The sequence below is a fragment of the Ammospiza caudacuta genome, chromosome 7 (assembly GCF_027887145.1).
Source record: "Ammospiza caudacuta isolate bAmmCau1 chromosome 7, bAmmCau1.pri, whole genome shotgun sequence".
In the NCBI taxonomy this organism is placed as follows: domain Eukaryota; kingdom Metazoa; phylum Chordata; class Aves; order Passeriformes; family Passerellidae; genus Ammospiza; species Ammospiza caudacuta.
This window is the reverse complement of record NC_080599.1, coordinates 29906322-29919257: the sequence shown is the minus strand read 5'-3', so window position 1 is coordinate 29919257 and position 12936 is coordinate 29906322. Positions and strand designations below refer to the sequence as shown.

At 36.9% G+C, this 12936-nt stretch overlaps 1 protein-coding gene across 3 annotated transcripts; it reads right to left on the bottom strand.

The window, feature by feature from the left end:
- Nucleotides 1–950: 950 nt before the first annotated feature.
- On the bottom strand, nucleotides 951–12888 carry DBT (dihydrolipoamide branched chain transacylase E2). Of its 3 annotated transcripts, none has more exons than XM_058808437.1 (11): nucleotides 12817–12888; nucleotides 8747–8870; nucleotides 8499–8574; nucleotides 7424–7605; nucleotides 6958–7085; nucleotides 6366–6609; nucleotides 5436–5602; nucleotides 4895–4972; nucleotides 3681–3872; nucleotides 3462–3533; nucleotides 951–2604 (listed from the first exon to the last, which is right to left on the bottom strand). In XM_058808437.1, the coding sequence occupies exons 1-11, from the start codon at nucleotides 12865–12867 to the stop codon at nucleotides 2437–2439; spliced, it is 1482 nt and encodes a 493-aa protein (XP_058664420.1). In that variant the 5' UTR covers nucleotides 12868–12888; the 3' UTR covers nucleotides 951–2436. The 3 variants fall into 3 exon arrangements, with proteins under 3 accessions (XP_058664420.1, XP_058664422.1, XP_058664421.1); XM_058808439.1 differs by lacking the exon at nucleotides 12817–12888 and adding an exon at nucleotides 10560–10734; XM_058808438.1 differs by lacking the exon at nucleotides 4895–4972.
- Nucleotides 12889–12936: the final 48 nt, after the last annotated feature.

Sequence of the window (12936 nt, the reverse complement as noted above, 5' to 3'; positions counted from 1 at the left end):
GGAACATTCTTATGCTATACAATAAGTTTGTTTTGAATTAAAAATTACAATTAGAAATAAAAAGGCCAGTATTGAATTAAAAATGACTACTTTCTTTAGTAATATTTCTCTGCAAGGTAACTGAGCTTCGAAGTGCTATTAAACAGCAACATTGACTAAACACATGAGAAAAGGTATTACATCACTAAGTATTTTACTCATTACTTTTCCCAGTGTGGAAGAATTCTCTTGCTGAAGAATTTTACTGCAAATTTTCAAAGTCCAGACAGAAAAGTAATCTTTACCAGGATGTGCAGAGGGGTTATTACTCATCCCTTTTCATGGTTCCAATCATGAAAAATATTTAACATTCTATTTCTTCAAATAGCCCTTGGAGAAGATAAAAGGAGAACAAGTCTGTCAGAATCTTTTACTTCAATCAAATGGGAAGAGAGACAACAATGACTATGAGGTCACTATTTGAGGCAGAAGCCATAAGCTGGAGTATAAAATGTGAAGATGAAATTTTAAAAGTATCATTAATTTGGCTATAACTCTATCATACAGAACTTTATAACAAAAAACCCCAACCCTCTCCAGCCCACAAACAACTAAATACATGAATACCATTACCTACTTAAAAAGACACTAAGTACTTTAGCTTTCAATCTCCTCCTTGTGTAAGTAAAATTACTCTGTCTTAAGTATTTCAAAGTAATTTCATTGCTTTCTTTCATACACTTCTATTTCCTCAATTTATTTTCTCAGTGATCATCAGATTAAAAAATATCCTAAGCCTTCACACTAAGCCCTGACCACAACAATATACTTGTAGAAAAGTAGACATTAGGCTGTGTTCTTCTGGTAGCCTTGAGTACAGTATGTTCTTTAAGGCAAGAAGAAAGAGTTTGAGTCACCCATACAGGATTGCCTGCATAAAATGCACAAATAAAAACAATATTTTGTGGCTTTACATTTTTTATTAGGAATAAATAAATCTGATAAAAATGAAATGGGTGATAAGCATGACATAACAGTCAAACCTTGCAAGAAATGACCTTTATATAAAAGACCCTTATAGCACAATAGAAATATTAATAGCACCTAACATGGACGTGCCACACTCCATACATTACCAGCTTTTCTCTTATTCAGTCTCAGCATCATGGATAGCAGGGACTCTACCTCTGGTAGCCTGTCTCACATCTTCACAGCTAAATGCAATAGACAACTTTGGTCTATAACTTTGAAGAATGCTCCTGTTTTTGATATCTAAAAAAAGGAGAAAATGTCCGTTTTGTGCGTTACAAATTCATTTTTAAGGCTATGTAACTATCTTTCCTTGTGTCTGTGTGAAACTTATGTGTTTAGAAGGTATTTATATCCAACAATTTTCTTCATATCTCCCATTAAATCAGCAGTGCAATCTTCATGACCTGTTTATTTTACCTTAAAGCCACATAAGTTTTCTGTTCTGAAGTCATTAACTTGAACCTATTCATTATGTGCCTCGTGTCTGAGTTTAAGAAGTCCTTATATCTCACAGTATTTTTTAATATCTATTCTTTGTTGAATCTGATTAATCTATCAGATTCTAGTATCTGAATATCAATAACAGAATGCAAGATCATGATCAGCTTACTGTCAGGCTTACCTAATGAGAGAATAATAAAACAAGATCCTTCTTTTTTTATTTTGTTTTCTCTTTCTCATTTCATTTTACCAGACAGATGCTTTCTATAAGAATCAAAAATAACTGGAAAGCATTAAGGGCTGAAACTACTTTCAGCCTTTAAAAACATAGGATATTTTAGAGTATTAAGGCTTGATAGTTATAAATCAGTGTTGTCAGTAAGCATTTGAATAAATATGGCCTCTTCATTTACAGTTTGATAAAGAGTACCTGTGCAAGTAATTGCCAGAAAAAGTGGACTAGCAAAAGATTTAAGAGGTTAACTCAGTTAAACAACAAAAAGCTCTCTGGACATCTTACGCAGAAGCATTAAAGGCATTTTATTTGTATATGATTTTTGCATAATCCCTTTTAGGAATTCAGATATTATTTGTTATAATAAATTTATGTGTCCAAAATAGAAGAACTATGAGTACTCCCCTCCAAAATTTCCCTTCAGATTCTAAATACTGCAGGTGTAGAGCAGTGGCACTCAGTCACACCAGCCTGACAATCATTATTATAAAAGGCAAAATAAAGATATTCCACCACCATATTCAGAAATTGTGACCTACTCAGTTTTACAGTCTGCTGTAGATGAAATTACAGCAATACAAAATGAAAGAAGCAACAACTAATTGAGACTGATATCAGCTGTTGAGAACTTTCAACCACATAACATTATATAATGCACGTAGCAAAGGGCACATGTTAGCAGAGACAGCTTGTGTAACTATTCAGTCTAATCCACAGAGTCTAAAGGCATATTTTAGCCATGGTTTCCTTTATTTAAGGTCCAGCAGCATTGAAGTAGGGTTCTCCAAGTAAGATTTCCACAAGTTAGAAAACCGGGCCATGGTAGCTCCATCAATGATGCGGTGATCAGCTGACCAACTCACATTCATTATTTGTGCTTTAACTACTTCACCTTTGCTATTAAACCGAGGAAGAACCTAAAAATCAGAGGAAGGACAAAACCAGAATTATTAAATTAAATACTTTCATTAGCAAATCTGCTTTTCCTTGGTTTCGCTAATTTGTTGACCTAAATTACAACATTTTGCTGAATTAGACAGACAGCAGTAGCACCATGCTAAAAACCAAGACCTTTCCATCACTCTTTGTGCTGTGCATTAGAATAAATTGCAAGCCTGCATAATAAACAGTCACAGCCTTTTTCCACCATCATGGAAATACTGAGGTAGTAAAAGCTTTTCCTGACTCCAAAGTTTCTTCCTGAATAGTTTATTGCACTGTTAGTTCTCAAAGTGGCAGTTTCCTTAAAGCACCTCTAAAAAAATGCTCAAAGGAAGAACATAGAAGTAATTTCAGTTAATACTAATTTCATTTCCAGCACTAAACTCCAATGTCTGTATTAAGGAATTAAAGCCTGAGATTCAGAAAATATAAAACTGGCTTCACATCCAAAATTCTGTATGGATTCAGCTACCTGGCTTATGAAATTGAACTTCATTTTCAGAATACTTCTCAAATTTTCCCTGGGCTGATAGCAAAACTGCTATTGCCATGTTGCAAAACTTGCAAAACTGTATTTATATTGTTTCTTGCTAATCCGAAGGCTAAACAAAGATGTAAGAGAAATACGAGAGGATTTTGGAAAATAAATATGAATCTTTGGTGTAAGAGACTTCTAATTAAACATTTGGTGTATGCATAGTCATTTAAAAACACCACAAACTTTTCAGTCATGAGCTATGTGTTTTCTCTGCAACAAAGACAGGCTCCATGTTCCATTTTCATTAAGATGACTTTAGCTAACACTCTCACCACTGAGACAAAGTGAATATACCTGTATCTTTCCAAATGCTCCAATAGCTACTTCAGGAGGCAGTATCACTGGTTTGGCATAAGTGCCACCAATCTAGAAAAGAAAAAGATGGGGGTATTATTTAACAGCTTTTTTAAAGCAGATTGCCCCTTGAATTAATTGCTACAGATTTTGTTCTTAGCATATTTAACTTCAGTAAAGCTGCATTTCAGAAGAAGCTCTCATTTTCCCCATACTTACTGTGCCAATATTTGAAAGGGTGAATGTTCCCCCAGTGAGGTCACTTGTTCCCAGCTGGCCTGCAGAGCCCAAGGACTGGAGGCGATTTAATTCCACAGCAATGTCAAACACACTGCAGACCTGAACATTTTTCACGTTTGGGACAATTAAACCTTGCTCTGTGTCCATTGCAACTCCAATGTTGTGTGAAGCCTGCAGCAAGTGCCATTAACCAGACATTAATATAAGCTGTCAACATAAAATGTATTTTAAGTAAAAAAACCACTTCAATCACGTTTTCCTTATCGATCCTTTGAACCTGGAAAGCGTTGTAGTTAGGAAGCAACTCCTGCATACAACTTTGAGGGGAGAAAAGGATATAATTTTTTTTAATTAGCCTCACATCTGCAAACTGTAAATTGATGTTGACAATTCCAACTTCAGAGAATACATAGTGCTTGAATCAACTTCACACTGAAAACATTGCACTTTAGGATGGTCATATGTGCAACAAAACTTAAATAGCATATTTTAAAGAGAACACTAAAATTGAAAAGAAGAAAAAAAGAAATTTGGTGTGTTCATAGTCATCTAAAAACTTTTCATAAACTTTTCAATCATGAGCTATGTAGTTTCTCTGCAACAAAGGGAGACTCCATGTTCCATTTCCATTACAGATGACCTTAGCTAACTCTCTTCTCATGTTTTGGAAGGAACATAAGGATGCTTAGAGATATTTATAAAACAGCCCCAAAAAAGTTTGTACTGCAAGGTGCAAGTACACATCACTTAAGAAAATAGATACTTGCTTCCCAGAAGTCTCAATCCAGCAGCTTGTATAAAAATATACAACTTTTATCAAGACTGTACTTTAATATGTAAGGGTTGAGTGTTGGAACAGTTGAACTACCATGCACAAAAAAAAACCCCCAAATTGTTGTATTATATTTCTTATTTTAAAAGCTTGGCCCATATTCAGGTGAAAAATAGGAAATTAATATATTAATATGCATTTTTGAGGCAAGTCTGAATAACAAAATGACTCTTACCTAACAAACTACTGAAATAAGGCCAACAATAAATCAAATTTAGATCTCAGAATCTGAACACACAAATTATTTTCCTGCACAACACCATAATTTTGGTTCTTGTAATTAGCTCAGACATTCTTAAAGGCCCCTGTTAGACATTACTTTTCACTTTTTGCTTACAATATTTATCCATAGTTTACAAACCTTATATGTGACATTTTGACAGTTCTCATCCAAAGAAGCATTAAGAATGGGATACTGCAGCAATCCCAGAGAGGCTGCCTATTAAATATAACAAAAGAAAACAAAACTGATTTTTATAGTTTATAAGCAGAGAGCTCCATGGAAAAGAAGTAATGGTAGGAGAAAATGTAGATTAATAACAATATGGAATAAGTGTTTTGGTAGCAAAGAACGATGATGCCTTTCACATGAGGTCAAAAAATACTGACAATTTCAAAAAATTGTTTTGTGTTATTCAAACACCTGGTGATGCTTATCTCTATATTAAATTATGCTGAAGGCTCTCTATCCTTTGCCATTACTATTTCAAAAAACTTCAATGACACCACATAACTCTAGCTGCAATTCCAACTGTAAATTGATAAGTGGCTCACTATACAAAAAAACAGTTTTCCTGTGATCTGCCATAACTCAGATGATAGATACATCTACAACAATCATTGAACAGATTTTGGCAAAACCCGTGTATAAGTACTCCAGAGGGCTCTGCTGCAGGCCTCACCTTTATGAAGAAAGGCATAAAGGAAAGCTTAACTCCACGCATTTCAGCTACAGGCTTCAGCTCTTCTCTCAGCTGAACAAGCTGAGTCAAATCAATCTCATCAGAATAACCAAAGTGGGGGATCTTCAGGGCTGCACTCATAGTCTTTACCATGGCCTTCTGAAAACCTGGAAAATATTCATTGTCTTCTTAAACAAAAAAAATGAGCTTCTGTGAAGTTATGGTGAAATTTCATCTGTTTCTATTAACCAAATTACACAACTTACAAAAACCAATCCAAAGCCAAAGCATAACCAAAGAAGAACAGCATAAAGAGCACTTACTGAGTTATTGAGTTCATAGAACTCAATTTTGATGACTGTAATATTTCAGATTATATTACTGCATCTCTCTCCTATGTATGTATAAATTTGAAATCATAATATGATATTCTGGATTATGCTTTCCAGCCTCTCCAAATAAACAATGCTTGAAAGGCAAGCAAAAATTTTTAATCTTCCCCTTTCAATGTGATTTTTTGTTACCTTAGTGTCTTTTATGGCACTGCTCTCCAGAACAGGTGTGAATGCAACTCACATAATACTGCAGTATGCTTTTACTAAACACTGATAATCACTTAAGTTTACTGCACTTTGCCACTAATTGCGTAATGATTCCTAGCATGACAAATCCATGTTTAGAATTCCTACCTGTTTCAACATACTTGAAGAATGAGCAAGTACAACTTGCAGCCCAACTCCATCCAAACAAAACATGAACAAATATTTAATAAAATAATTTCAGCAGAGATGCTTCTTACAGAGAATGTTCTCCTGAATGCTCACTTGCATAACAACCACATGAAACACACTCCCATCAAAAGGAATCAGCTACTCACAGAGCAACAGGTCTACCATGACCATGGCCCCAAGACTGTATTCCATGATTTACCTGTTACAGGTTCAGTTTTATCTTTTCCTGCAAATGCAATGGGTCTGGAAACAGGTACGGGGATTTTGCGTGCTTTGTCCTTTGGAGCAGCTGGCACAGCCTCTGCTCTCCGCTGAGGTGGGACAATTTCAGCCTTTGGCGATGGAGGCAAAATAGCTCCTGTTTGTTTGGCCAAGTAGTTGAGTATATCTTCTTTAAGGATTCTGTTATCCTTTCCTGTCCCAACAACTTCACTCAATTTAATCTGAAAAGTACATAACAAGCAGTGACAGTTTAGTTTTACAGCAACATAAAAATATCTTATATTATGAGTTATGGTTAAAAATTATTCCCATTTCTGATCCAACATATTTGCAGTCTTCTGTTCCTTTCTGTGGTTTATTAGGTATTCAACATAGTTCAAATCATCCAAAAGTCGCAGTAGGTATTTGACTGCATACTTCAAGCACAATCCTCTTCATTTCTACAATAATTTTCACACTGTAAAATGTATTTGAAAACAAGTGTTTCCTCTAGATCAGTACTCTTCTAGTCAGTCAAACTGCCATGTAAAAGCAGTAAAATGCAGCAGGACCTTATTCAGCAAACCTACATTGTTCTCCATGGCCAGGCGACGAACTGCAGGGGTTGCTAATGTTTTGTGACCTTTTATCTCTTGGTGAGTGTGCTCTTCATGAGACATAGGAGGTGTTTCAACAACATCTTCTTCTGAGGCAACACCTGCAAACAAAAAGAAAAAATTAACTTTACTACATTGTAAGCATTTGTTAAATTCCAAACTCAACCATTCTGTGACAGCTGAGGTTTTTACGATTTACTTTGAGTTAATGTGGATGGGAACACAGCTTGCTAAAGGCTGCTGCTTAAGCTAAATATTCAAGAGGAAATGGCTAGGAGATTTTAAACTTTAATAAATATCACAAATTATGCAAATTTCTTGACTTTATAAAGGGAAAAAAATCTTTGAAGATTTTCAGGAGGTAAAAGTAAGCTTCTCTGCCACTGTTTTATGACAGTAAACATAAAATATGCATGAGAAAAAGAATGGCTTACAATACCTTTTGAAGCATCAATTTCAATGTCCACCAGTGGTTTTCCAACAAAAGCAGTATCATCTATGCTGTAATGGAGTTTTCTGATGATGCCATCGTAACGACTGGTGATAGTAACAGAGGCTTTGTCACTCTGCACCTCACAGATGCTGTCAAACTGAGACACACTGTCACCTTCCTTTACGTACCTGGGAGGAAAGACAGGCTACTGGGAAACACAGGCAGTGTAAAAACCTGTTCTGTGCATTCCTTTGGTAAGTTCAATAACATACATCCTACAACATGGAAGTGCATTCCAGATGAGAAAACAAATTCTACATACTGGATATGTTTGCTACATGCATTTTGTCTGACTGTCACAGAACTCTTTGTTGGGTGAAATGACAAAATGATTATGAATACATACATATTACACACATAGTACATTTACTTTAGTAAAGCAGAGTTTTCCTGTCAGATTATAAGGCATCTAAAAACAAGAATGAGCCCAGTTTAATCTGAATGCAAGGAAGTTGTTGGTTCCAACTTGTCAATATACAATCAATTTTAGAAAGGAAATGGATAGTAGGGAGCACTGTCTTCATGCAAAGAGAGGCATTTGTACAAAGAACAAGGCCTTTCAACACTGCCTTCCTTCACTGTACACTTTGATTTTGTTTAATCCATTTATCACTGGCTTTTTGCAAACAATTTAGAAGTTCAAGTCTTTTACTAAAAGCAATAGAGGAGGGGTACAGGATAAAGTTATGTTAATTCTTTAGACTAACCATTTGTTTCTAAAGCTAAGTAAACACAACAAAAGACAGGCTACCTGAACACAAAAAACATCAACCACTGAAGGAAAAGCCTACATACAGATGCATCCCTTTCCTTCCAATTTTTCCGCTCACAAATATATGAGACTGAAAACAAACAAAATAAAAAGCTCAGTATGTACAAGGTTCTAAAATGTGCAAAATGAAAACTGAAAAACTTCACTAATAACCAAAAAAATATTCTCACATAAGTCATTGATCACACAGCTAAAGCTGCTAAACTATCTGCCGATTTCTTAGTGTATTTTCAGGAAAGCAGAGCTTACCATTCTTTTACAGTCACCTCTGTAATTCCTTCTCCAATGTCAGAAAGCTTAAACTGGACAATTTGGCCACATGAAACTTGAAACAGAGAAGAAGAAAATATAGCATGTTTAATATTAAATACAAGCTACCAGACAGAAAAATCTGAATGCATCAGAAATAATCCACATACCAGCCATATGCAAACCTCTAACATAACACTCATAAAATAGCAAAATAAAAGAAATTATTTTATTATGAAAAAGATTACCAGCAGATGTTCTGAATAATCGCTGTTGATGACTAAACTTGAAGGCAGATTTGTCAAACACGCACACATATTTTGATTTTATAAAGCGAATGCTGCTGCACGATCTAACGCGATGAATGCAAACCTGGGGAGAAAATCTCAAGGGTTAATACAGTGGAGGTAGAGCCCATTTAATATTCCCCATCTAACAGTCAGACTAAAATAGTTTCATTCTAGTCTATGGAAGAGAAGTTCTTATGGAACACAATTACACTGAATACATTCCTGAACATACAGTAAGCTTTACATTAGCAAAAGCTTCACCAGGTTTTAGCTGCTTTCACTAACACAACACATGGGGAGATCAAATCACAGTGACATAACCAATTAACAAAAATCATGACAGCATTTGGTGAGTGATTCATTGCCATTGTTTCTCTCAGGAATTAGCTTAATCAGGACAGGCACACAAAAAGCACACACACTATCAACCACAGCAGACAGCTGAAATACTCCTATCCAGGATGAATGCTGGAAGGTTTCCCTAGACTACACAGAAAACCAGCATATTTGTCCCATCAGAGGTTAATCAGAAGTACTAATCAGAAAGGAAATTCACACCACAGGGCCCAGAGAGTTGCCCTTTCATTTTTGTTCCTATATAGGAAGCAATCATCTTCAAGTAAACATCACCTTAAATCAGCTTCAATGATATTTTGTAATAACTAGCTATGAGATGGTTTTCTTTTATGGTTATAATTATAACCAGAAATCAACTCTAAAGAATTTTCTGGAAGATTTTTCAGACAAAACTTTATGTTTTAAAGCCTCTTCTAATCAGTCATGATTGCGATCAAGCAAAGTTGGTAGTGCTTGCATCGACATAAACAGGTATTTTATTAAGCTCAACACAAGTTAGTTCAGACACAATCTTATCCAGTAAAATTTATTAAATTTCATGTAATTTTGGTGTTATGTTGTCTTAAGAGTGCTGTATAATTTATAAAAATAACAATTTCTCTGTAGATTCTATCTCTAACTAATTTAGAGATATGAAAAAAATTCAGGTGCTACAATGTACCTCAAGTAGCTCAAAACTGTAAAATTTAAAATTATCTTCTTAGAGAAGCCAGAAAACAGCATATCTGCATGGGAAAGTTCATTTTAACTTCTTGTTTAAAAAATCCTTTCAGTAATGACATAGCATATGAAACTTCTTGTTTCCCTCCCCACACCCCAAACTGTTTAACTATTTGCTATCAGTTTTCAGTGTTTAAAAAGTACATTATTCAGCAGGCCATACAATTCTGAACTGACAATGTACTCATTTTCTGTATTATTTAACCCAGCACTGCGAGTTATATTTAATATTCTCTTTCTTTAAAGAAAAAACATTTATACAACACAGTCTATCATGATGGACACAACAAAGTTCTATCATTTGTGTTACCTTTCAGTTGCCTGACACTAAGATGGTACCTACTGATTTAGAATGAGTATTTTTCTAATTCCGATAACAAGCAAATTTCATTAGTCCTCCAAACAACTTTCCATATTCAATAATCAGGTAACACGGCAATTTCAAGCTATGAAAAATCATACTCTAGGAATACATTTAAGTTCACATTAAATTGCAAAACTGGTATACAATGTACATCTTCACAATCCTATTTTTTCTGCTCTCTTTAATTCTGGGTTTCTTCCCACTTGAAAATTACATGTTTACATAAAAATGTTACCAAAAAAGTTGTTCAACTAGATCTTTTTGTCACAAACTTGCAAAAACTCTCTTTTCCCTTTACATGATCTTAAATGAAAAACATTCAGTATTTACCTGCGAAGATGATCACAAGGAGCACATCAAATCTCTGAACTATTTCTAAATGTGAAGTTTCACAATGATTTCCATGTGATTTTTAACCTTTGGTTACCAATGCAGGTAGAGAATTAGTAATGTCACTCCCAAAAAAGAGACTGGTGTTGTTATTGATGAGTCACCATGCTGTTTCATATTATATCTGTAGGAAAAATTCAAAACTACTGCATTTTTAAAACTGAAATCTTTCTGCTTTTCAGTTTTGCGCATTCTCTACCAAAAAATTGCTGTGCTAGTATGTTAAAGTAATAACACAGGACACAATCTCTTCATAGAGCAGTGTTCCTTACAAATAAAGAAAAAATGAAAATCCATAAAACAATGAGACTGTGCTTAAAATTTCAGCATTTAATCACCATAATATTGGTGTAATGCCAAGCAAGGAAATAAAAACGGCACATAAAAGACAAAATTAGCTCTAATATCCATAGCATACCACCTATACAGTTTGATGTCTGGAAAAATCTATCAGTTAACCCCAAAGATAACTGCTAGTACTAAGCTTGTTAACGTGGCTCCTATTACACTAAACAGCAACTTAAAGCAACACTGCCACAGCACGGTAACACCTTCCCTGTGCAAGCCTGGGATGTGCAGTGACTCTGGCAAAAAGGAGCTGAAGGCCACTGAGTCCTCACTGGGACTGAGGCAGCCAAGGGGGCAGCTGAGGGCACTCACGGGAGCTGCTTTGCCTCTCAGGTTCAGCTTTGCTTGTTTCCTTAAAAACAAGCCCACTCCAGCTGTCTAAGTTACCACTGATCCTGAAAATGTATGCTGGCCTCAGACCAAAATAGTTTTAAGCAGCTGCAGAGGACTGATTACCCGATGGAGTAACACTAAATTTCCAAGTCAAATTGAACAGTTCATGCTCACAGGCAATGACTTTGCATTAAAGGATATTGCCCTGCTGAACTTTCTTGACTTCTGTCCCACTGAGTCATTTTAGAACATTTCCTCACACTGGATGGGTTTTGCATACATATTCTATATTTCCAAGTCTATAGCTTCCTATATACTAAAGCAACATCCCTGGTAATGTGTTTTAATCAGATATCATCCCTCATCCAAATACCTGGCACATGTCCCAGTGTCCAGGTAATTGCCATTTCCCTACCACTTCACACAACGGCTCCCTGGCTCAGATTCAAAATGTTCTTGCAGGAAACACACACTATAAACGAGCTAGTTCTATAGTTCAGCATGCACACAGATAAGATGAGTGTTTTCATCTTATCAGAAGAAAGATAAGATTAAGAGTAGAAGGTTAGAAATACCACTTAAAAGAAAGTGCTATTTTTAATGCTCTTAATTAGTAAAATTGTTTATAAATACTTATAAGTTACTGGCTGAAAACTGGAATACAAAAGTGTCATTTAAAAATTCCTCATCATTATGCTTTAAAATTACAAAATGAATTATTAGAGAAAAAACATACTAGAAGCTGGAATGGATCCTAATTTTGTTTCTAAATTTCAAAAATTTCTCGGACATCCCACAAAATAGGGATGACATAATCAGAAAACAACGCTCTTCACAATAGCAAGAAGACTGTGATACAAGAAGACAGAAGAAAGCATGAACTAAGTCTATGTTCACGAAATTTTAAGTACGTCAAAAAGGCAACCAAGTAGATTCACTTCTTGTGGTAAGGTATCTCAACTACTTTTCAACTATCAAGGCTCCTGGGATTCAAAGAAACACGTTTCCCTTTTTTGTAGGTGTATCCACACCGTCTCCGGGCAGATGCGGTATGCAAAGGGAGCTGATGCGCGGGCGGAGAAGCGGTGATGGCAGAGCAAGGCATAGGCAAAGCAATAATGGGATGACTTAGAAGTAACAGAAGAGGAGGATGTCACTGTCTTATTACAGAAAGGCACACGTTTCTTTCCCAGGGAGCATGGGCAAGGGCAGCGCGGGGGGAGAGGGTGCCAGCTCTGGGGGTCCCCGTGCAGCGCGGGGGGCGGTCTCAGGCACTGCCGGGGTCCCGTCACCTGCGCGGAGCAGCGGGAGCGCACAGCCGGGAGGGAGCAGAGGCGCTGCCCGGCCCCGGACGCCGCCGAGGCAGCAGCTCCGCGAGCGCGCCGTGTTTGCAGAGGCGCGGAGCGCGCCGTGCGCCCGCCGGACGGCAGGAACGGGGCTCGGGGATGCCGCGAGTTATCTCTCCCCCCCGGCCGGCCGGGAGCGCCGCAGCCCGCGGGGTCCCCGTTCCCCTTACCAGGCGCCCCGCGGCTCGGCAGCTGCTCCTCAGCGCGGTCACGGCCGCCATCTTACCCCGGGCGGAACGGCCCCGCACACACCCCCGGCACAGCCAACCGGCGGCGGCCGCGCCTCGACA

Excerpts from the sequence above, each read along its gene's own strand:
- DBT (XM_058808437.1), bottom strand. The coding sequence starts at position 12,867 with ATGGCGGCCGTGACCGCGCTGAGGAGCAGCTGCCGAGCCGCGGGGCGC. Across the intron at positions 8,871-12,816 it reads GCCGAGCCGCGGGGCGCCTG|GTTTGCATTCATCGCGTTAG; the intron begins GTAAGGGGAACG and ends TTTTCTCCCCAG. Across the intron at positions 6,610-6,957 it reads GCCTGGCCATGGAGAACAAT|ATTAAATTGAGTGAAGTTGT; the intron begins GTAGGTTTGCTG and ends TGTACTTTTCAG.